The sequence below is a fragment of the Pelophylax lessonae genome (genome assembly GCF_965119305.1).
Source record: "Pelophylax lessonae genome assembly, chromosome: 4".
Taxonomy (NCBI): domain Eukaryota; kingdom Metazoa; phylum Chordata; class Amphibia; order Anura; family Ranidae; genus Pelophylax; species Pelophylax lessonae.
In genome coordinates, this window is record NC_138771.1 from 470,701,154 (window position 1) to 470,726,518 (window position 25,365).

The window sequence follows — 25,365 nt, forward strand, 5'->3', positions numbered from 1 at the left end:
GTGTGCTAGTATCACTTCGGTCCAGTAGTAGTCTCTGCAGAGTATGAATCTCCTCTTGTTGCCTTTCCAATATACCTTCTAGTTTTGCAACTTTTTCTTGGCAGGTAACACCAACTTCTTACAGCTCAGCAATTTGCTGCCTAAGAGGAGTCACAACACTTTCTATATTGGCCTCCATGTTTTGGGCCAGAATATTCTGTCACGATCAGGGGGCAGGTTCGAAGACCAGTAGCTGAAGCAGTGGAAGCTTACACAGGAACCCGCAGGATAGGAACATAGGAAGGTCACCCAGGCAGATGATGCAGGCTCACCTGAGGTGCGTCATTGAGGTGAGCAAGCCAGGGTCCAGTAGCAGATATAGCACGTAGGGCTCAAGCAGAAGCGTAGTAAAGGAATACCCAAGGTCGGTAATGAGTAGTTGCAGGTAGGGATTAAGCAGAAGCAAAGTCGAGGAATGCGGATAACGGATGATGGCGAAGATACGGACAGCAGCAGGAGAGACCAGAGAGATATTGGCTGGTGAAGGCACTATATTCTGGCAACCAGGAAGCGCAGAGACATGGCTTAAATCAGGAAGTTCATGGGAGGAGCAAAGGGTTCAAGGCTATTAAGAGTCACTGCAGAATCATTCAAGGATTTGTCCAGGGAGCTGTCCAGCATTCCAGGTGGCTCAGTAAGTAGAGTCATTGGCAGACACACTGGAGGTCTCAGTTTCAAGTGTGGGTCCTGACTAGGGCTGCAACTAACGATTAATTTGTCTGTCGACTAATCTATCGATTTATTTTTACGATTAGTCGACTAATCTAACGATTATTTAAATTTTTTCTTTTTTTGCTTAATTGTTTTTTTGATTAGCTAATTTATCCTATAATTAATACAGACCCCTCAGTAAGCCCCCCTCCCAGTACAGACCCCACAGTAAGCCCTCCCACCTAGTACAGACCACTTAATAAGCCCCCCTCCCATTGCAGACCCCTCAGTAAGCCCTCCCACCTAGTACAGACCACTTAGTAAGCCCCCCCTCCCAGTGCAGACCCCTCAGTAAGCCCTCCCACCTAGTACAGACCACTTAGTAAGCCCCCCTCCCAGTGCAGACCCCTCAGTAAGCCCTCCCACCTAGTACAGACCACTTAGTAAGCCCCCCTCCCATTGCAGACCCCTCAGTAAGCCCTCCCACCTAGTACAGCTGGCAGACCCCATGAACCCCAATAACAGATCCTATACACCCCCAGCTGGCAGACCCCATGAACCCCAATGACAGATCCCATGTACCACCAGCTAGCAGACCCCATGAACCCCAATCAATGACAGACCCCATGTACCCTAATGACAGATCCCATGTACCACCAGCTAGCAGACCCCATGTACCCCAATGACAGACCCCATGTACCCCAATGACAGATCCCATGTACCACCAGCTAGCAGACCCCATGAACCCCAATGACAGACCCTATGTACCCCAATGACAGATCCCATGTACCACCAGCTAGCAGACCCCATGTACCCAAATGACAGATCCCATGTACCACCAGCTAGCAGACCCCATGAACCCCAATGACAGATCCTATACACCCCCAGCTGGCAGACCCCATGAACCCCAATGACAGATCCCATGCACCCCAATGACGGATCCCATGTACCACCAGCTAGCAGACCCCATGAACCCCAATGACAGACCCCATGTACCCCATGACAGATCCCATGTACCATCAGCTAGCAGACCCCATGAACCCCAATGACAGACCCCATGAACCCCAATGACCGATCCTATACACCCCCAGCAGGCAGACTCCATGAATCCCCAACAACAGATCCCACACACCCCCCAGCTGGCAGACCCCCATGTACCCCCCACTGACAGGTCCAATAGACTCTAATGACAGGTCCCATGTCCCCCCAGTATTAGATCCCATGTCTCCAATGCACCCCAATTCCAATCCCAGCATATGACTCGGGACACTCACTTAGTAAATGCCTCTCCCAGGTCTATGACCACCGCGGTCTTCTCTCCCCGCGGTCTTCTCTCCCCCCGTCCCCAGCCCCTTGTACAGCGGCATCTCCTCCTCCCCGGTGTTCTGCTGCTGCGCACTGATTTCTCCCGGCCGGCAATACTTCAAGCGGCGCTGCGGCCGGCCAGGGGGCGTGTAAAGTCACACGTTGACGCGTCGACGCCTTTCACGCACGTCGACGATTTTTTGTAGTCGACACGTCGTGGCAGCCCTAGCCCTGACACCTGGTCATCAACTACAAATAAAACGTCTTACCTTGGTGCTTGCCAACAAGGGTTTCTCCACCAAGTATGAAGTTATGTTTTGCTTTCGGGTTTAAATACTTATTTTACTCACTGAACTGCAACTCCATTTATAACATTTGTATTGCGTGAGTCTGTGGTGTGTGTGTGTTTTTTTTTTTTTTTTTTTTCTGAATTTTTGGTTGATATCCTGTCTATCATTTACAATACATCCATGATAAAAATTAGACCCTTAATTTTGTTGAAAGGGGGCAAACCTATAAAAACTGCAGGGGATCAAATACAGTATGTGATAACCTGCTACTCAGCATACTTATAGTTTTGGATAAGTATCTGGGGCTAGGCAAATTGTATAAATAATGCCTTGGGAAAGGGAAAATAAATACATGAAAATGCATTTCAGAATCGGTGCAGTGATATGATAACCTGTATCAGGGAGCACTTGAAAGAACTGAAACATATCGCACCTGCTTCTGTTTTACCTGTTGGCGCAGCAGCTTACTGACACGGGAACCACAGATTTTCTATCGTGATGGCACCAAAGCTCGCCCTACCTAATGGTGGCTTTTGGAATTTTCAGTGTTCAATACATTTTTTTTTTTTTTTCGGTGAAGCAGATTCTATGTACACTGACAAAATTATAAACGCAACACTTTAGTTTTTGCCCCCATTTTTCATGAGCTGAACGCAAAGACTTTTTCTATGTACACAAAAGACCTATTTCTCTCATATAGTCACAAATCTGGCTAAATCTGTGTCTTCTCCTTTGCCAAGATAATCCATCCACCTCACAGGTGTGGCATATCAAGATGCTGATTAGCATGATTATTGCACAGGTGTGCCTTAGGCTGGCCACAAAGGCCAGTTCTAAAGTGTGCAGCTTTTCTGTAGTTGGGGGGGGGGGGGGGGGCAAAAACCACCATTTGCCTCACGCAGTGCAACACCTCTCCTTCGCATAGAGTTGATCAGGTTGTTGATTGTGGCCTGTGGAATGTTAGTCCACTCATCTTCACTGGCTGTGTGAAATTGCTGGATATTGGCAGGACCTGGAACACGCTGTCATATACGCCAATCCAGAGCATCACAAACATGCTCAATAGGTGACCTGTCCGGTGAATATGCTGGCCATGTAAGAACTGGTATTTTTTCAGCTTCCAGGAATTGTGTACAGATCAATGCAACATGGGGCTGTGCATTATCATGCTGCAACGTGAGGTGATGGTCGTGGATGAATAGTACAACAATGAGCCTCAGGATCTCGTCACGGTTTCTCTGTGCATTCAAAATGCCATCAATAAAATGCACCTGTGTTCGTTGTCCATAACATACGCCTGCCCATACCATAACCCCACCGCCACCATGGGCCACTCGATCCACAACGTTGAAATCAGCAAACCGCTCACCTACACGACGCCATACACTCTGTCTGCCATCTGCCCTGTACAGTGAAAACTGGGATTCATCCGTGAAGAGAACACCTCTCCAAAGTCCCAGACCCCATCGAATGTGAGCATTTGGCCACTCAAGTTGGTCACGATGACGAACTGCAGTCAGGTCGAGACCCCGATGAGGACGACGAACATGCAGATGAGGTTCTCTAAAACGTTTTTTGACAGTTTGTGCAGAAATTCTTTGGTTATGCAAACCAATTGTTTGCAGCAGCTGTCCAGGTGGCTGGTCTCCGACAATCTTGGAGGTGAAGATGCTTGATGTGGAGGTCCTTGGCTGGTGTGGTTCCACGTGGTCTGTGGTTGTGAGGCCAGTTGGATGTACTCTGAAATGTCTTTGGAGATGGCTTATGGTAGAGAAATGAACATTCAATTCATGGGCAACAGCTCTGGTGGACATTCCTGCAGTCAGCATGCCAACTGCACGCTCCCTCAAAACTTGCGCCATCTGTGGCATTGTGCTGTGTGATAATACTGCACATTTTAAGGTGGCCTTTTATTGTGGCCAGCCTAAGGCACACCTGTGCAATAATCATGATTGATATGCCACACCTGTGAGGTGGAAGGAGAAGTGCTCACTAACACAGATTTAGACAGATTTGTGAACAATATTTGAAAGAAATAGGCCTTTTGTGTACATAGAAACAGTCTTAGATTGAGTTCAGCTAATGAAAAATGGGGGCAAAAACAAAAGTGTTTTTTTTTTTTTAGTTTTTTTTTTATAATTTTGTTCAGTGTATGTGTGTTAGTATGTACATTACCTTTTGGCTGGTTTTCCTATAGAATTGTTCATTTAATTTTTAAAGATTGTTTGATTTCTCTTACTATTGGTGATCTGTTTGTTACAATTTTTATCTTGCAGAGTGATGCTCACCAGTTTCGTCACCTGGTTGCACTCTTACGGCATATTTTACTGTTACGGGCTCCTTCTGAGGAGAAGACTGAGGAGCTGCACAGGTTCGCTAATACTGTTAGCCTTTTTCGTATTCATATAGAGATAATACTGTATATTTCCATTTAAAGGCAATGCTGTAATATCTTAGCATATCTAAACACAAAGCAACTTTGTAGCCGTGTGTGTGTATTAAGTGGATAGATATATTAGTGTGTGCTTCATCAATCAACTATGTAATAAAGATTAGCAAGGGCAGACATGCTTGACGTCCAGTCAGTGTGACAGCACTAGCTCCTCCATAGATACAATGGAGAAATCAATGTAGACCATAACAGACAGGAAGTGTTGTTCACAGCATAGGATGACCAGGTGAAAATAAGGCGGTGGGGAAGAAAAATGAGAAGTGAATGCAGTCACGTCGCATCACCTAAGGACCAATAAATCAAAAATGTGTTTTTAGATACAATTAAGTTTACACTTTGTTGTTGTGGGTTTTTTTTTTTTTTTTTTTTTTTTTGGAGCACCCTCCTAGGTAGGTGCTAGTGAGAGAGTATAGTTTTTGGCTCTGTCTGCCTATCAGAGGAGCAGCAGGCAAATCTATATTGCTTTCTGACTACCAGAGAGCAGGATCTGTGAGTTGGGTCTGCTCAGTGTGTAATTTATTGGGTCTAGATAGTATTTCACACTGGTCCAGTAGGGAGGCATGTTGGACAGTGGGGGGAAAGCTAAACCAATGGGTATACAGGCTTTGATACAATCCTGGTGGTTTCCAGAGACTGGCTGTCTCAGTGCATTATGGCATACTGTATAAAAGCCAGGAGCACATGTGCTGCAGGGTCTTTGGCTGGTGAGCAGAGTCTCGGAGGGAGAGTGGCAACTGCCTCCTCCTCTGTAGTGGTCACAAGCAGTAGGCCTGGGGATCAAAGGAACGGAACTGAACCCAGAGGTCCAGGAGAACTGACTAGAGGGGGAGAGACACTGGAGACCCTTGAAAAACAGTATCGTGAGTATAGGGGATCGTGTCAAGGGGCCTGACCTGAGGGGGGCCACCGTGGAGTAGGCTAGTCAGAGGACGGGGTCAGTGTGTCAAGTGAAAGGGGATACTAGGAGAGTATCCTGAAAATAAATAATTCATCAAGTCTTCTGGATAGAGCCTTAATCTACATTCATCTAGTGGCAGGGTGAATCAGCAGCCTGGCTGCATCATCAGATAGGAGTCCTCGTATCTTGTGAATAGTTGATCTGGAGTATCCCACTATTCGCTTCTCCCATCTCTATTTAAAATAAAACAACTACAAACCCCTGGACTGATCATTGACTGAGCCAAGAAGTAAAGTGTTAAATTGTGACTGCCAGTGTTGCTAACGGTAACCCAGGGGGACCCGATTTGTGTTATCCAGCAGTCCTCAAGGGGGCAGTGCTACATTTTTTTTTCTAAAGGAAAAGTGTCTCTATACCCCAAAAATGAACATCTCCTCTTTGCTCAACATTGATTTTGTTGAAAATGTTTATACGATTAGTGCAAAACGGATCCTGCCAAAAATCCAGTGCGATCACTTTCTGTGATGTTAATTCTTTGGAAACTACAAAGAACCTACCCTTTACCTGATGGAGGAAGGTGTTTTTGTAGTCCTTGCTGTTCTAAACGATAATGGTGTGCCTCTATAGCTACAGTACACAATGGGCAAACGTGGTCACCCTAAAAGAGGAAGTGTTACTTGCCTGATCTGCATACTTGTCTTAGATCAGTGACTCCAAGTAATCAAGGCAACTGTCCTTTTTTATGTTTAATCTTTGTTTAATTGAGTTTTGTTAGCACACAAATAAAAAAAAAGGAGGAAAAAACTAACAGAAGGATCATAAAGTTAAGGATGAGATCCGTATTCAGTACACTACATATAGTAGTAACAGTAGGTTATATATGCTAGTACGTAAGGTAAGTGAAAGTACAGCATGATGAGTTCCTGATAGGTAGATCACAAAGGCGCATATCCACCTTTAGTAAGTGGGCCGTGAGTAATTCTCCCACATTTGCATTAAATACGTTTTCAACAATATGCCTGTACCGTCAACATAGAAAGCCTTGGATGATATTCATAAAAAGATGGCTTTCAACTATAAAAATGAAACCCTCTCAAGGTGTTTACATAATAACTGTATAGTTATAACCAGACAAACATATAAAAGTCTGAACAACCTACTAATAACCAGGAAGTGTCGGTAGACCAGCACAAATGAGAGAGGGATTTCAGATTGTCCACGTCAGGGTATAATCGTCAGTATTATCTGTCTCCCAGGAGATCAACTTTTCTAGATGGCAAATAGAATCCATTTCACCGATCCAATCGACAAAGGACTGAGGCTATGGTTTTTGCCACGCCCTGGTGATAACCGTACGTGCAGAAGTCACGTGTCGGGAGGAGACCCTTTTTTTTTTTTTTTTTTTTTTATTTTGTTTATAGGATCCAGGCATCAACGAAAGCAAAGTACTGTAATGAGCGGAGCATTATCAATTTTGTCCTCTACTAAATCCTAATAGAGGTGTATTATTTTTTCCAAGCAAGAAGTTTATGAGCAGGCAAGTGCTCCAAATGTGAGTCATGGTTTCTGGGGCCTTAAAGCTATCTCCAGCAGGTGTTTTGGAATTGATTGGTTTATTTTATGGAGGGTAGTAGGGCAACAGTCCCACCTGGCAGGGATCTTTATAATTGCGCTCTTGGACTCTTGAAGATATGGAGGTCTTCTAAGTAAATGTCAGTATTTTGTTCCAGTCAATGAGGAACGTGGAATGGAGGGTCCTGTGGCAGGGTGGTCTTCAGCAAAAGTTGGTATATGTGAGATAAGGGGTGTACTGGCCTGTCAGACTGGGTCAGAAAGCTCTCGAAATCAGTAAGTCGTCTAATCAGGGCAGTTTTAGGTATGTTAGAGGCAAGATAATGATGGAGATGAGAATATTCCATCCAAACCCATGCCTGGGTATGACCAGACCCTAGCAGTTGTGACATTGGGATCAATGTACCATTCTGCAGGGTGTGACATAGTAGTGGTTTGTCAGTCTTATTCCAAATTAGGAAGTGAGTTTGATAGAGTAGGGAGGAAATGCAAGCGTCTCAAAAAGCGGTGAGAGTGGGCTAGGTCTTGGTAATGGTACCAATCAAGGATTCTGAGAAAGCAGGATGCTTTATGGTATAGGAATATGTGAGGTAGAGCAACCCCACCTCCTAGATTTAGGCAGAAAGGGCGTGTGAATCCTGGATTTTTTTTTTATGCTACCAGATATAGTTGCGTATTAGTGTGTTAACATGAGCAAAGAATCTGGAGGGGGGAGCTATTGGAACTGTTTGAAACGTATAGAGCAATTTGGGCAGTATGTTCATTTTAATGACGTTCATACGGCCAAACCAAGAGATAGTAGGCTCATCGTATGATTTGAGACAAGTGCAAATATTAGAGAGCAGGGGTATGTAGTTTCAAGAGAGCAGCAGGCATTTGGACTCCTAAATCTTTAATGGCTTGAGGTTGCCACTTAAAAGGGAAGTTAGTACAAAGTCTAGAGTTCTCCAAGAAGGATAAAGAGAAGTTAAGTCTTATCAAAGTAAACCTAAAAATTCTCATGAGTCCAAAGTCTGCGAATTCCTTCATTAGTGAAGGGAGGGAAGTAAGAGGGGGAATAGATAATAAAGGAAATCATCTGCATGGAGAAGTTTGTAATGATGTGAACAAACCTCAATACCCTTAGAGCCGGTTCACACTATTACGACTTGCCAGGCGACTTGGTCAGCCTGGCAAGTCGCGCACCGTCGGGTCCATTGAGTAGTACAGGACCCGTTCTAATAGGAGCGACACAAGTCGCTCCGACTTAGAAAAAGGGTCCTGTACTACTTTGGGGCAACCTGGAGGCGACTTGCATTGACTTCAATTATATGAAGTCCGTGCAAGTCGCGACGAAGTCGCGGTGCACGCGACTTCACAGGTTGCCCCCGAAGTCGGAGCGACCTAATGTGAACGGTGTCTTAACATCTCGTTTATTGCGGATGGTCAAAACGTATAAGAGGGGAGAAAGGGAGCATCCCTGGCAAGTTCTGTTTTAAATTTACTATTGGGTCTGAGAGGATTCCATTAGAGTGTATTCTCACGAAAGGATTACTGTATGGAGTCAGGATAATTTTTTTTTTTTTTTTTTGGTGAATGTTATGTCCCAGTCCTATTTGAAGAGTAGCCAAAAGGAAATCCCATTGAACAAGGCCGAATGTCTTTTTGGCATCCACCGATACCAGGCAGGCCTGCAAACTACACTTTTCAGCATAATCAATAAAGCGATCGTTTTCAAGATGTTATCACAGGCTTCCCGACCTGGTGTAAATGCGACCTGGTCGAGGTGTATAAGGGGTGTGAGGTGATTGGCAATAATTTTGGAATAAATGCATATATCAATATTGGTAAAGGAAATAAGACGGTAGCTGCCCAATAACGATGAATCTTTGCCAGGTTTGGGTAGAACTGTGATGTGCGCTTCTAAGGCTCGGGCAGAAAAGGCCAAATCACTAGAGATTGCATTGTAGGCCTTAGTAAGGAAAGAAGAAAGAGGACCCTGAGAATTTATAGAATGGAGTCGTAAATCCGTCTGGACTTTTATTGGGTTTGAGTGCGGAGATGACGCCTAACAAAATTCCTCCTTTAAAAAAAGGCCTATCCGGGTCGGCCACTACAGATTTAGAGAGGGTAGGAAGAGCAGTGTTGGAGACATATTCTGAGATTTTGGATAGGAACATATTCCGAGAGACATCGGGGGAGTAGTGGGCAAGTAGTACAAGCGCTTATAGAAGGTTTGAAAGAGACCGGCTATCTCTTTAGGGCAGTGTTTTTCAACCTTTTTTCCGTCAAGGCCCCCTTTAAAATTATGGACAATCTCGAGGCACCCTCCCAAATTATGGACAGTCTTGAGGCACCCTATCCTAAAATGTAAAAACTATTCTAATAGTTTTACATAATGCAGCAACACACACACGCCTAACATTGGAGGTGCAAGTTGGTACTGACTAGTATTCCAATGTTTCCTTTCTTCCTCAGTTTTTTTTTTTTCTTTTGGAGGGTTCATTGAGACCTCTGGCATTGAAGGAACACCTCTGCAGGGACGCCATAGTGAGATTATCCCGGAATCAGTAGATCAAAATGCCTGGGTCCTGTAATAAAAAGAGGGAGGTAGAAGAGTGAGAGGGGTGGTAGAGAAACAAATGTATCCCCTGCCTTAGAGCGAGAGAGAGAGAGAGAGAGAGACAATAAAAAGTGAGGGAAAAGAGAGCAAAACAAAACTCCCGATGTAGCACTAAAGCAGGAGAAGAAAGGAGTTGGTTAAATATAGCCTACAGAAATCTGTCTAGATCAATATTAGGGAGCTAGACAGAAACCCTGAAGTAAGCTAGCACATATATACGGGTGAGCAGCAGGTACCGCATGGTAATATAATGTGTATAACCAAATCATACAGATCGAACTGTGCATTGGTTGTAGATATAAACATGCAAAACACTTTAAAGCACCAGTATAGACGGGGCTAAACATAATAGGCTAAAATAGGGGGAAGCCACATGGATGATCCAGGCAGTGTAGGAGTCACGGGTGGCACTCCAGGTGTGCACCTTCCCCGAATGGGGAACCACCACCATCCGGGGAAGGTGCACGCTCTATGCAGAATCAATTTGATTGCTTAGCCTCCAGTATTTCCACGTTTGCTTTAATCAGCTGTGGTTTACGTATACTGTGGCTTTTACCTCTTCTCTACAGAGCCATGCAGGATTTATAATCGGTTCCAAGATATTGTTGGATTTGCATCTAGCTTGTCCTTAATGCAATCCTTTACCAGGATAGCATCTCTACACATGCTACTTACTCTGATCCTGCTCACAGACCTAACACCTTCCTCGTTAGTCCTACAATATTATACAGAATATTATATTATGAGCTCACGATGAAGCTATTATAATAGCGAAACATGTCGAGCATTATAAACATCTATCTTCTGAATACAACATCATTTGATCCTGACGGACGGCAGTTTCCTCTCCTGTCACCCATCACGAGATCCTTCTGATGTGATGTATTATGGAAATTATCTATACAATAATCACATTATTGTTTATTCTGTTTTATATTGCATTATCAGTTTGATGCCTCCACTTTTTGGGGCCCATGTACCATGTCTGATGGTTTTTAAATAATTCATTAATAGATTGTTTATTTTATTAAAAACTACCCTGGTGCCGTTAAAGTCCTTGCCTGACCTATCCAAACATTTTTCTAGTTTATTTGGGATGTGGCACTTTATTATACTTTTTTTCTAGCGCTCAGAGTGCTGCTATCTGATTTCGCAACACAACTTCAATTCTTTGGTCGACCATGGCGAGGCCTGTTCTGAGTGGAACCTGTCCTGTTAAACCGCTGTATGGTCTGGGTCACCATGCTGCAGCTCAGTTTCTAGGTCTTTGCAATCTTCTTATAGCCTAGGCCATCTTTATGTAGAGCAACAATTATTTTTTTCAGATCCTCAGAGCGTTCTTCACCATGAGGTACCATGTTAAACTTCCAGTGACAAGTATAAGAAAGTAAGAGCGAGAACACCAAATTTAACACACCTGCTCCCCATTCACACCTGAGACCTTGTAACACTAACTAACAAGCCACAGGAGGGAAAATGGCTAATTTGGCCCAATTTGGACATTTTACTTTTGTTGCCAGCAGTTTAGACCTTAATGGCTGTGTGCTGAGTTATTTTGAGGGACAGCAAATTTACACTGTTATACAAGCTGTACACTCACTATTGTACATTGTAGCAAAGTGTAATTTCTTCAGTGTTGTCACATTAAAAGATGTAATAAAATATTTCCAAAAATGTGAGGGGTGTACTCACTTTTGTGAGATACTGTATGATCAAGGCAAGGAGGAGAACCATACCCTTCACAAAACTGAAACAGCTATGGGAAGGTACCTTAGTGCCCTAAGGCATAGATCAAAACAGTCACAGGTCCTTGGTCAAGCTTGTTATCCAAGTTCTCTGGAGAGAGGACCATTGGAAGGTGGATGAAATCTGTTTCTAGAGGATGGCGTGCGACATATCCGTTGGGGTAGAGGTCTGGGAGTAGGTGGTAAGTCGACCATCAACCAGTCCGGGATATCAAAAGGTGGCACATCCCAGAAAGACAAACAAGTATGTTAACTGCTCCAGGTCATGGAGAGAAACTTTGAGATGAATAGGAAGGCTGAAGGGGTAGCCCCAAACATATGATCCACCACACTCTTACAGATCTTCTCCAACAGGGGCCGTATTTGGCATTGCATAAAGAGGGTCCATCGGGACAAGTCAGGGAGAAGGTGCACAGTAATCCCGTTTGAATTGGAAAGGACCTCTATTTCCAGGCCCTGCGCATGATCCCTTCTTTGAGGTTATAAAAAAGCAGCTGGCAGAGAACATCCCTGGGTTAAGAGACTCTTTCTCTTACGTCCTCCGACAGTCGCCGCCTCTTCATATTCGTCACATATGGGGTATTAGACTTTGCTCCGAAGGAGTAGCTAGGCAACAGAATATGTTAACATCAAAGCTTTTAACATATCCCACCCTCAAGGGGTGGTCCCCTCAGTCAATACCCTCCTACTTCCTGCAACCATATCTCAGTTTCAATGTCTAGCTTGTCAGGAGTGGCTGGCTCTCTCTGTGCTGGGGCTTTGTGCCCCAGACTCTTTCTTCTTTTTTGATTTTTGTTTGAGTTTTCTCTCTACCTTTACTTAGCTGTTCTTTTTGTCAGCGTTAGTTAGTTCTTCGGATGAAGAGGATCATGCGGGCTGGGTCTCTGGCTGATCCCCCTGGTCGCAGGTCGTGGGTCAGTGGCTTCCCAGCCTGCCATCGAGCGTTCAGCCAGGTAACGCTCCTGGCACAGTGAACGACCCATCCCTGTTCGGTGCAGGGATGATTGGTGAGGTGGCTACCTCACTGGACGATGTGCGGTTTCTTAACCCCCATTCTGTGCGTCTTGTATGCGACTCTCCCTGCCTCATGTGCAGCGGCTTGTTCGCCTGTGCGGGTCCCCCACGCCATTGTGAGGTAAGTGTATCTATGTGGGGACCTGTCTGTCTGGGGGGGTGTCAGTCTGGGACTGTGTAACCTGCCTCTGTTCACACTGTTTGTCTCCCTATCACTTGGCTGCATGCTGTGGGCTGCAAGGGGGGGGGAGCTGTGTGACACTGTGTGTGTCAGCCTTGTCAGTGTGAGAAGCTGTGTGCTGTGGGGCATGTTTTGGGCATGTTTGGGCACTATACAGCGATCGCTGCGGCGATCTAACATGTTTTTTTATACATGGATGACATGTGTGCATTACTGTACTGTGGAGCGGCGGTTTCGGCACCAAACGGCGTCATTTTGCCTACACTCGCTCCGGCCGCATGTTCTACATGCATGGCGGCCATTTTCTTGTAGCCTCCCATAGGCTTTCATAGAGCGCCCTGGCAGCATCACTTCCTCTTCTCCAGGAACACCGATCGAGGCAGCAGCAGCGGCGAGGGTCTCCTCAGGTTATATCCTTCCTATCCATTGCCTGTGTCAGTTTTATTGTCCCTGTGGGGGTCTCATTGTACTTGTGTGTGGTGCGGTGGGCTACGCTCGCCGCGCTTGTTAAAGGGGCAGTTAACCCTTTATTATCCGGCATTTGTAATAGGGGCAATGGATTCTCAGGAGGGCAAATTTCCTACCGCCTTGGTGGAAAGCCAGGGGACCGCTGTTTCCCCCCCCAGGGGGGGATTTAGCCACTATTGTGGCTGGCCTTGCTGCTCAGGTGCAGATGCTGGTGGCTGCTCAATCTACTAAGAGACCCAGAGTTTCTCTTTCCTCTGATTCTGAGGGTGAAGGTGATGGGGCTGTTATGGCGGGGGCCTCCTTATCGGGGTCCCGCTCCTCCCTGGATCTAGTAGGGTCCGAGGTGGAGGCTGAAGTTGAAGGGGTTGATAATTCTCCCCCTGGCTCGCCTGAAGAGCTTGCAATCATGGATGAATTGATTGCTTCCATAAAACAAACGCTGCGTTTGCAGGATGAAGTGTGTCCCCCCGCTGCCTTGGCGGCTTATGGGACGCAGAGAAAACGCAGGACGCCGCAGGTTTTTCCCTGCAATGATGATTTTCAGCGCGCTGTTAAGGAACAATGGCGCAATCTGCGCAAGCCTTTTGCTGTACTAAGTAGGTTCAAGCTGCGTTATCCTTTCTCGCCTTCCACTGATGAAAGGTGGTGTGTGCCACCCCCAGTGGATCACGCAATTGCGGTTTTGAACAAATCCACTGCGATTCCTGCAGAGGATTCCCCTGTGTTCCCTGATGCCACGGATAGGAGATTGGAGTCTCTTGCCCGTCATACTTATTCTGTTACGGGTTCTATGCTTAAGGCTCTGTTTGCCTCTCTCATGGCGGCCCAGGCGGTCGCAAGTTGGGACGCAGATGCTTAGGCGCGTCCTAGTGGCCGATTCGGCCTCGCCGGCGACCCTGGATATGGTGGATCAAATCCACCAGGGTGTCATGTATCTGTGTGATGCGGACTTGGACCTAGTCCCGTTGGCTGCACGTGTGCACAGCGTGGCTGTGTTGTCTCGTCGCCTGGTTTGGTTGAAATGTTGGTCGGTGGACCAGTCTTCACGTAAGACCTTAGCCAATCTGCCTTATGATGGGTCTCGCCTTTTTGGGGAGTCCTTGGATGTGTTGATTAAGGGGATCACCGGAGGTAAGAGCACTCTCTTGCCCCATTTCCCCAAGGCTAAGGGGGCTTCTGGGAAGAAGCATGCTAATTTTCGGCCCCCTCAGGGGTCCTTTCGTGCCTTTCGGTCGCACTACAAGGGCAAACCGTTCAAAGGTCAAGGCTCTCAGAAGAAGCCCTGGTCTGGGAAACAGAAGTCCGGTCAATCCGGATCCGCAGCCCATAACAGTGCGGCCTGAAGGGGCGCCCTCACCCAGTTTTGGGGTGGGGGGACGCTTGCTCGGTTTTCTTCAGCCCTGGTTGGCCCGCGTGCGGGACAGATGGGTTCAGGAGATCGTTCGATCTGGTTACAAGATCGAGTTTCTCTCTCGGCCGGAGAGCAGATTTTTTCCCTCAAATCTTCAACTGTCTCCAGAGCGTTTACGGGACCTGCACCTGGCGGTGTGGGACCTGAGGGCTCAGGGAGTGGTAGTTCCGGTGCCTCATCGGGACAGATTTTGGGGGTTTTATTCCAATCTGTTCACCGTGCCCAGAAAGGAGGGCAAGGTTCGTCCAATTCTGGACTTGAAGGCTCTGAACCGCTCTGTGCGGGTTCGCAAGTTCCGCATGGAATCCCTGCGGTCGGTGGTGGCTGCCCTGGTTCCGGGGGAATTCATGGCCTCCATCGATTTGAAGGATGCGTATCTTCACATCCCCATTTTCGAGGGTCACCAGAGGTACCTTCGATTTGCCATTGCGGAGGATCACTACCAGTTCGTGGCGTTGCCTTTTGGTCTCGCCTCGGCTCCGCGGGTCTTCACCAAGGTGCTTGCACCGGTTCTGGCATTATTGAGGGCCCAGGGCATTTCTGTCCTGGGGTATCTGGACGACATTCTGGTTCGGTCTGCGACCAGCCAGGGTCTGGAGAAGGACCTGTCTGTCACGATGCAAACTCTGCAGGAGTTTGGTTGGACGATAAATTTTCCAAAGTCGACACTGAGTCCGTCGGTTCGTCTTTCCTACCTGGGAATGATTCTGGACTCGGTGCAGGCGAAGGTCTTCCTGCCGGAAGACAAACTCAGAACTCTTCAGGAGGAAGTCGGGTCCCTCAGGGACGTTCCGCGCTCGTCTCTGCGGACGTGCATGAGATGTCTGGGATTGATGGTCTCGGCCTTCGAGGCGATTCCCTTCGCCCAGTTTCACACGCGGGGTCTCCAAGCGGAGATCCTGTCCATGTGGGATGGGCGACCTCAATCTCTGGATCTTCAAATCTCGTTGAGTCATCGCACCAGAAGGGACCTTCTGTGGTGGCTCCAGTCCCCGATGGTGTCCGGGGGCAAGTCGTTTCGTCCTATCTTGTGGACGGTAATCACCACGGATGCCAGCCTGTCGGGCTGGGGTGGCGTTCTGGGCGTTCTGTCCGCCCAGGGGACTTGGTCGGAGGGGGAGTCCTCCCTTCCGATCAACATTCTGGAATTGCGTGCGATAAATCTCTGTCTCCATCGCTGGACGGATCGGCTGCAGGGCTGCCCGGTTCGTGTGCAGACCGACAATGCCACGGCGGTGGCCTACATCAACCACCAAGGGGGCACCAGGAGTGCCCGAGCGGCTCGAGAAGTGGCCGACATTCTGTCTTGGGCCGAGACTCATGTCCCGGCGATAACGGCGGTTCACATTCCGGGGGTGGAGAACTGGCAGGCGGACTATCTGAGTCGCCAGACCCTGGATCAGGGGGAATGGTCTCTCCACCCGGCTGTCTTCCAGATGTTGTGCGCGAAGTGGGGTCTTCCAGATGTGGACCTGTTCGCGTCTCGTCTCAACAACAAGGTTCGTGGCAAGGACGCGCGACCCTCTGGCAGACGCGTCGGACGCGTTAGTGGCCCTGTGGCATCAGTACAGGCTGATGTACGCGTTTCCACCGATTCAGTTGCTGTCCAGGTTCCTTCGCAGGTTACACTCGGAACGCAGCACGGTGATTCTTGTGGCACCGGACTGGCCTCGCCGGTCCTGGTACGCAGACCTCGTGAATCTGGCGGTCGACGCCCCGTGGCGTCTGCCTCTTCGAGACGATCTCCTGTCTCAAGGACCAATATTCCATCCTGCTTTACAGTCGCTGGCTTTGACGGCCTGGCTGTTGAGACCGAGGTCCTGAAGGAGAAGGGTCTCTCCCCAGAGGTCGTTCATACCTTGATCAACGCGAGGAAGTCTTCCTCGGGGAAGGTTTATTACCGTACTTGGAAGGCCTATTTTGCCTGGTGTGAGTCCAGGGGGTTTTCACCCCGCACGTACTCGGTTTCCCGAGTGCTGTCCTTCCTTCAAACGGGTGTCGATCAGCGTTTGGCGCTGGCTACGATAAAGGGTCAGGTGTCAGCGCTGGCCGTTCTGTTTCAACGTCCCGTGGCTTCCAACTCCTTGGTTGGCACTTTTGTTCAGGGAGTGCGGCATCTGGTTCCTCCTAGGAGGGATCCTCTGCCCCCTTGGGACTTGAATCTCGTTCTATCTGTGTTACAACGTGCTCCTTTTGAACAGATCAGGGAGATCTCGTTGTCTATGTTGTCCAAAAAGGTCGCCTTTTTGGTTGCGATCACTTCGGCTCGCAGAGTGTCGGAGCTGGCGGCTTTGTCCTGCAAGTCTCCGTATCTGGTTGTTCATTTGGATAAGGTGGTCTTGCGACCTAATCCTTCTTTTCTTCCGAAGCGAGTTTCGGAATTCCATCTTAATGAGGATATTGTCTTGCCTTCGCTGTGCGCGAAGCCTAAACATCCAAAGGAGGTGAGATTACATTCTTTGGATGTTGTTCGGGCGATAAGGGTTTACCTTAAATCGACTAAGTCTTTTCGAAAGACGGACTCCTTGTTTGTTCTTCCAGAGGGTCCTCGGAAGGGCATGGCGGCGTCGGCCTCTACCATCGCCAAATGGATCAGGCAGACCATTGAACAGGCCTATGCTTTGCAGGGGAAGGTCCCCCCTCTGCCTGTGAAGGCGCACTCTACTAGATCTCTGAGTACGTCTTGGGCCTGTCGTCATGGGGCTTCTGTAGCCCAGGTGTGTAAGGCGGCGACCTGGTCGGCCGTGCACACTTTCACAAAATTCTACAAAGTAGATGTTCAGGCATCGGCGGATGCTTCCTTTGGCCGCAAGGTTCTTAGTGCGGCAATTCCCTAGGGCAGGCCTCGACAAAACCCGGGCGCCAGGTCGCATTTGCGACTAGAATTAGCGACCTGGCGCCTGGGGGTGCCCTGCAGAGGGTGTCCTGTCATTTTTGTATGGACTTCCGCGCACGGAGTGCACGGACTTCCGGGCCGTCCGAAAATTGAGGCCCCGGCTTTTCGGCCTACTTGAGATGAGGCTTCCAATGGGGAACTGGCGCCCTCTTGTGGTGGCCGGGAGTAATGACTGTTGTAATTACTGTTTCCACTGTTTGTTCACAATGCATTACCATCTCCCTGTCCAGTTAGTTACCTTTGACAGGGAGTGTGGTTATTTATTATTAATTTAAATTTATTTTTTTAATGTAAAAACTAAATAATATTTTTTTCTTTTTTTTTTTTTAATTATTAAAAAAATATATATATTTTTTCCAATTATTATTATAAAAAAATTTTTTATATATATATATATATATATATATATATATATATATATATATATATATATATATATTAATCTTTTTTTTTTTTTTTTTCTCATCGCCATGCCACAGCCGAAGGCCCCTTTCACACGGGCTGTCTGATCAGGTCCGCCTGTCAGTTTTTCAGGCAGACCTGATCGGACCCTTCATTCTCCTCTATGGAGCAGTAATCTGCCGCCATCTGATCCTGTCCGCCAAAAGCAGACGGATGGTGGTTCTATTTTCTATCCATCCCGTGGATCGGATCAGATGGCATCGGATGGAAAGAGACAGACAGTCTGTTTTCATCCAATTGCGCTAGAGGAGAGTGGGGTTCTAGTCGTATTTATGTGTAAATTTAGTATCCGTTTTATTAAATAAAGCTTGGTTGTTAGTTTAAAAAAAAAAAAAAACTGGCTCCTAACTTTTTTAGCTGGCTCCTAGATTTCAGGAAAATTTGTCAAGCCCTGCCCTAGGGTCCCTTGTTGGGGACCTCTGGCTGTTGGGATAAGTTTTTTGTATCCCTTGGTTATTTGTCTTTTCCTGGGTTGTTGCTCCTGTTGAGCACTTGTTTTTCCTGTAGCCCAGCTGGTTTCCTTCCTTTGGTAAGGTTCCTTTCTTTGATGCGGAGACTGCGTTGCCTTTCGGCGTGGATGCGTTTCCCACCCCTCATGTTTGCACTGCTTTGGGACGTCCCCATATGTGACGAATATGAAGAGGCGGCGACTGTCGGAGGACGTAAGAGAAAACGGAATTTTTGTAAAATCTTACCTGTAAAATTCCTTTCTCTGAGTCCTCCGACAGTCGCCGCCCCCGCCCCTCTTTTGGGGTTTGGTTGTATACTCTACTGCTATTCCACTGAAACTGAGATATGGTTGCAGGAAGTAGGAGGGTATTGACTGAGGGGACCACCCCTTGAGGGTGGGATATGTTAAAAGCTTTGATGTTAACATATTCTGTTGCCTAGCTACTCCTTCGGAGCAAAGTCTAATACCCCATATGTGACGAATATGAAGAGGCGGGGACTGTCGGAGGACTCAGAGAAAGGAATTTTACAGGTAAGATTTTACAAAAATTCCGTTTTTCCTTCCCCCCGCAGGCCTGGCATGTTAACCCTGTGGACTCTGTCCATTTCAATGGGGGGAAGAAGCAGTCTTCCCCAATAGATCATTGAAAATCGTCGTGACGGTGGCTTTTAAATCAGCAGTCCCTATCTCCTCAGGGATACTGCGTAGTTTCATATTTTTTCTCCTGTGGCGGTTTTCGAGCTCATCATGCTGGAGGCAAATACGGGAGAATTTATGTTGGTAGCGGAAGCATGTTTTCCTCTAAAGATGCGATACTTTGCAGGACCTTACATTCCAGGACAGATACAGACTGTTTCACCTTGTGTATGTCACCACGGATAGATGTTTCCAGACGGGTAGCAATTGTTTCCATTTTCCATGTCCCTTTTGAGTAGGGAGAGAACGTAAGATGGCAGACCTCTTTGCAGGCGATAGTGCAGAGCATGGCTCTTGTGAGATGGAGGCAGCTGCAGGAGCAAGTGAATGCTGTCTTTCTGGTGCAGGGCTGGGAGAATGGTCCTCCCTGAACACTGCAGGGAGCTCAGAGAAGGAGGAAGTTAAGAGGACAGCTGAGGCTCGGAGACAAGTGATAGTCCTACAGTGCAGTCAGCATTGGGAGCAGAGCCATTCCTTGTGAAGTCCGTAGGCGCCATATTGCCTCGGGATGACTCTCTCGTACGGGGAGCAACAGGTGTCAGGAAGCGTTGTATAGTGGCTAATTTTGATCCTCTGGTCACCCTGCTTTAAGTGCCGTGCTTGAGCATTCGAGTTGTGCGGGGTAATGATGCGACAGCGCCTCTGATAGCAGTGGCAGCCTCGGAAAACCAATGGCTCCTGCTGCTATCTATCTTTCCAATGAGGAGAGAGACCGCGGCTGGAGCTGCTGCGCTCGTGCACATTGCTGGATTGGATCAGGCTCAGGTAAGAAAAAGGGAGAGGTTTAGGGAAGGGGGGGGGGGGCAGCAGCACAGGTTTTTCACCTTAATGCATAGAATGCATTAAGGTGAAAACTTGAGGCTTTACAACCACTTGAAGGAAGCCCCCATTTCTTTGACATGTTAGATTTATAGGTCTTTAAAAGTAATCATAGCATACAGTAACTGCTTTTATATCCACTGAAATAAGACTGCCTATTTATGGCTAATCAAAACCCTGTCTTGGTTCACACTGGTACAGCTTCAAATTCGCGCCACACAACGCGACTTCATTGCAACTTGCAAACTACTTCTTTAACAGCAGTCAATGCGGGTCGCATTGCCCCCAAGTAGTGCAGGAACCTTTTTCTAAGTCTGAGTGACTTAAGCGACTGAATGGGGTGCGGCTTGTCAGGGGACTAAGTTGCCTGACCGGTCGCCCCAGTGTGAACCGAGCCTAACTGAGTAACATTTAGTTAGCTTAATCACTGTAGTAAACAATCACCTGTGGGATTTTTACATTTGGCTTTTATATCCTCTTTACATTTCTGTGATTCATGTCTCCTCCTCCTGCTTTCAGCCATATCATGTCTACTTGCATCAGCTGCAGCTCAGTGCTGTCAGTTGACTTCCTAGTGTTGTCACATTCTTGAAGCATACCACAAGGGACATGTGACAGGGTGACAATGCAGGAGTAAAACTAGGGCACAGACCAAGGGATTACAAAGGGGGCCAGGCAGCAGAAGGAAGAGGAACCTGGACAGGAAGGACAGTATTTACTGGAACCAGCACCTTGTATTTTCCTCCTGCAGCAGCTGAATACCAGCAGGAGGGAGCAGAGGAGTAGCCGTTTTATAGCTGCTGCAGGAGGAAGATACAGCAGATCGATTCCAGTAAATGCTGCTCCTGTCCAGGTTCCCCTTTTTTTCTGCTTTCTGGGGATCAGGGAAGGGACACTGTCTATCATCACATGCCTGCAAACGACTGGTTGCTTATTTAAAGAATCTTTAGTTCAGGAACTACAATTCCCATCATGCCTAGTCAAGTCTGTGAATGTCAATGCCTCATGGATGTGTAGTTCCACAACAGCTGGAGGGCCGTAGTTTGAGGATCCCTGATCTATGGTCACAGCATACGTTTTAGAACTTCCGCTTTGGATTCCCTGCATGCTTCTTTGCCATTTACGTTCCTATCCCATGATGCCTTGCTGCCTGTCAGCAGGGATTTCTGTGCAGACTCCGCCTACTGAAACTCTTCCTCTCAGAAACTCTGTAGTTCAGAAGACGGGCAGTTTTAAAGCCTGTAAATGTGTGGGAATTGCCAAATGAACATTACAAACCAAGATTGTTCTGGAGTAGGCTAGAAATGACTGAAATACAATATGAAAATAAGTGACTATGCTTTAACATTGTGATTCATTAAATATAGAGATTTAAACAAACCGTAGAGGGAGCTCTGCATGTTACTGCTATGATTTGGCCTCTACGTGCAGGTATAAGCCACACCATTGCTTGACAATGAGACCTTGACTGCCAGTAGGTATGGGGATGAAATCCTTGGACCTATTGTCAGACCCTACGTTGGTACAGTGGGTCCTGCTTTCCTCCTGGTGCATGACAATGCCCGGCCTCATGTGGCGAGAGTATGCAGCAAGTTCGTGGAGGATGAAGGAATTGATACCATTGAATGGCCCCACGCTCGCCTGACCTAAATCTAATAACACCTCTGGGACATTTTGTTTCAGTCCATCTGACGCTGCCAGGTTGCACCTCAGTCTGTTCAGGAGCTCAGTGATGCCCTGGTCCAGATCTGGGAGAAACTACCCCAGTACACCAACTATAGTCTCATTAGGAGCATGCCCTGAAATTGTTAGGCATGTATACAAGCACATGGGGGCCATACAAACTACTGAGCACCATTTTGAGTTTCTACAATAGAATTTCAGCAAAACGGACTAGCCTGCTGCATCTTGTTTTGTTTTGATTTTCGGGTGTCTTTGAATTCAGCTCTCTGTAAGTTGATCATTTTTCATTTCCATCAAGCGATGTGGCATTCTTTGGTTCCTAACACGTTACCCAGTCCATATCTGTATAGAGTGCCCCCCGCAAAACCCGCTCTACAAGGTTCCCCCATTGGCACCCTTGGTTTCTCCTCCCACGTGCAAGCTAGTTGCTATGGGGGAGTGTGCAGGCTTGATTCCCAAGCCAAACTGCATGTGTCTATAAGAACTGCATGGCTTGGCCCCACCCCTTCTCCCTCAAGATTTGATTGGCAGCAGTTGCTGCCTGAGTCCTGTGAAGAAAGCAGTGCTCCTACACTCAGGCACAGCGCTGGATCAGGTAAGTAATTGGGGGTGGGTAACGTAAACTCCTTTAGCAAATGCTAGGTGCTGGGAAGCCTTAAGCTTCAGCCTGTTGAGACGCTGACCCTGAAAAACCTGCACCTATGCAGCATGAGAAATGTAGCAGGATGTGGGATGTTCCCATAATATATACTGTGTGTGTGTGTGTATGTGTGTGTGTATGTGTGTGTGTGTATATATATATATATATATATATATATATATATATATATATATATATATATATATATATATATATATATATATATATATATATATATTCATATTGTTACACCATTTTAAGGCTGTAACAGGTTGCTGTAGCACCGGAGCCCGCACCCACCCCCTAATCACTTGTCACAGCAGGTGGGGAATCTTCTCCCCTGCTCGCTGTCACCAGGGCTCCACCCACCTGACTGCATCATTCAGTCATAGGTCTGAATGTGAAAACTACAAGTACCAACATCCCTTGCAGCTCAATGAACTACCATGGTGCTGTTGAGTGCTGTGGTAGTTCATTGATTCTTCCTGTCAGTCTGAAACTGCCTGCTCGTAAAATGTACAGGTACAGCTTACACTGACCGTATAAGGAGCCCTGCAAGTGCAGGTAAAATGCAAAGTGTGTGTAGGTGTTTTTTTTTTTTTCTTCTTATCCTTTAAGCTACGGTATGTGGAGCATCTTGGAGTAACACTTCTCTTTATTCCCACATAGCTATTTCTGGGCTTTTCCCATTGTTAATGTAAAACACAGCATGATGGAAGGAGTGGGGGTACTGAGGGGGTGGCTGCCATGTCTAAGTGATTGATGATCACTGGGGGAGAGAAGAGACTTATTGGTACATACATCCAAGCTGAAGAATGCAGGTTGCATTGTGGAGTCCTTGGATCACAGGCTCAGTCTCTGGTATAAAGCGAATTTCATACACTTGTACTCCACAAAAAAAACTGACACACAATGTCACCAATTCACACTGGCCGGGAACTGCATTGTTCAGGGGCATTGATGCAACAAATGTAATTTAGGGGTGAAAACTTTGGCTAGGGCTTGTAAGCAGCAGCAGCATCCTATACAGTGCCTTGAAAAAGTATTCCTACCCCTTGAAATGTTCCACATTTTGTCATTTTACAACCAAAAAACATAAATGTATTTTTTTGGGATTTTATGTGATAGACCAACACAAAGTGGCACATAATTTTGAAGCGGAAGGAAAATTTATAAACGGTAAATTTTTGTATTTGAAAAGTAGTGTGCATTTGTATTCAGCCCCCTTTATGCTTAGGGCTCTTTCACACATGTTGTCCGCCGATCCCCCACTGAGTAGGAGGATGACAGCTATTCTCCGCGCTGTGTGCGGAGACACAGCTGTCAGGTCCCCATGCATCTCTATGGGGGAATCGGATGGGAACGGACCGTCTGTCCGTTCCGATCCGATCCGCTGGACGGATGGAAAATAGGGTTTCCATCCGTCCAGATTTGACGGATCGGATCGGATGTCAGCGGACATGTCTCCGCTGACATCCGATGCCCCATAGAGATGCATGGGGTGACCATTTAGATCCTCCAAAAAAACTGACAGGTGGGTCTGAACGGTCCACCCGTGTGAAAGGGACCTAACTCTTATACCCCTAACTACAATTTAGTGGAACCAATTGCCTTCAGAAGTCACCTAATTAGTAAAAGGAGTCCACCTGTGTGTAAATTTAATCTCCGTATTAATACAGCTGTTCAGTTGAAGCACTCAGAAGTTTGTTAGAGAACCTTTGTTAACAAACAGCATCCTGAAGGCAAGGGACACACCAGACAGGTCAGGGATAAAGTTGTGTAGAAGTTCAAAGCTTGGGATATTTTTTTTTATAACATAACCCTGCTTTAAACATCTCAGGGAGCACTGTTTAATCGATCATCTGAAAATGGTAGGTTTGCAGTTGTGCCCTACTCTTTCCAAGATCTGGCTGTCCACCTACACTGACAGGCCAGGCAAGGACACAAAAGCGAAGAGGTCCATGGTAACTGGAGGAGCCGCAGAGAATCACAGCTCAGGTGGGATAATCTGTCCACAGGAGAACTGTTAGGGCTCTTTCACACAGCCGCTCCGCTTGTCCGCAAATCATCCTATGTAATGTAAGTCCATGGCATTGCGGATGTCAGCGGAATACCATCCGCTGACATCCGCTTTTCTTCCTTTCAGTTCTGTTCCGTTTTTTGGAACGGAACAGAACCCTATTTTTCCTCCGTGTAAAAAACGGAAAGGAAGGAAAATCGGATGTCAGCGGTGTCATCCGCTGACATCCGCAATGCCCATAGACTTACATTATGTCCGCATATCATCCGCAAACAGATGGGATGATATGCGGACACACGGAGCGGATGACACAAGTGTCATCCGCTCCGTGAAAAAAAAAAAGTCCCGCAGCGGATAACATTAGCGGATCGGCCGTCTGAAAGAGCCCTAAGTCATGCACTGCAAAAATCTGGACTTTATGGAAGAGTGGCAAGAAAAAAGCCATTGATGAAAAAGCCATAAGAAGTCCCCTTTGCAGCTTGTGAGAAGTCATGTGGGGGACACAGCAAACACTCTTCTGCAGGGACAGGGAAGCTGGTCAGAGTTGATGAGAAGATGGATGGAGTCAAATACAGGACAATCTTAGAAGAAAACCTGTTAGTCCGCAAAAGACTTGAGACTGAGGCAGAGGTACACCTTCCAGCAGGACAACGACCGTAAACATACAGCCAGAGCTACAATAGAATGGTTTAGATCAAAGCATATTCATGGGTTAGAATGGCCCAGTCAAAGTCCAGACCTAAATTCAATTGAGAATCTGTGGCAAGACTTGAAAAATGCTGTTCAAATGCTTTCCATCTAATCTGACAGAGCTTGAGCTATTTTGCAAAGAATGGGCAACAATTTTCCTCTCCTAGATGTGCGAATCTGGTAGAGACAAACCCAAAAATACTTGTAGCTGTATTTGCAGCGAAACGTGGTTTTACAATTGGTTCGGGGGGCTGAATAAAAACACAAGCTACGGTTTTCAGATATTTATTTGTAAAAAATTTTGAAAACCCTTTATAATTTTCCTTCTCTTCACAATTATGTGCCGCTTTGTGTTGCTATCACATAAAATACATTTGCGT

The 25,365-nt window shown here is 46.8% G+C and overlaps 1 protein-coding gene across 1 annotated transcript in view; it reads left to right on the top strand.

The window, feature by feature from the left end:
- The window catches only part of RIC8B (RIC8 guanine nucleotide exchange factor B), a 103,032-nt gene that overhangs the window by 34,847 nt on the left and 42,820 nt on the right, over positions 1 to 25,365 (top strand). The window contains exon 4 of the mRNA XM_082254774.1: positions 4,562 to 4,656. Coding sequence (XP_082110900.1) covers positions 4,562 to 4,656 — 95 coding nt within the window. The remainder of the gene's footprint in view (positions 1 to 4,561; positions 4,657 to 25,365) is intronic.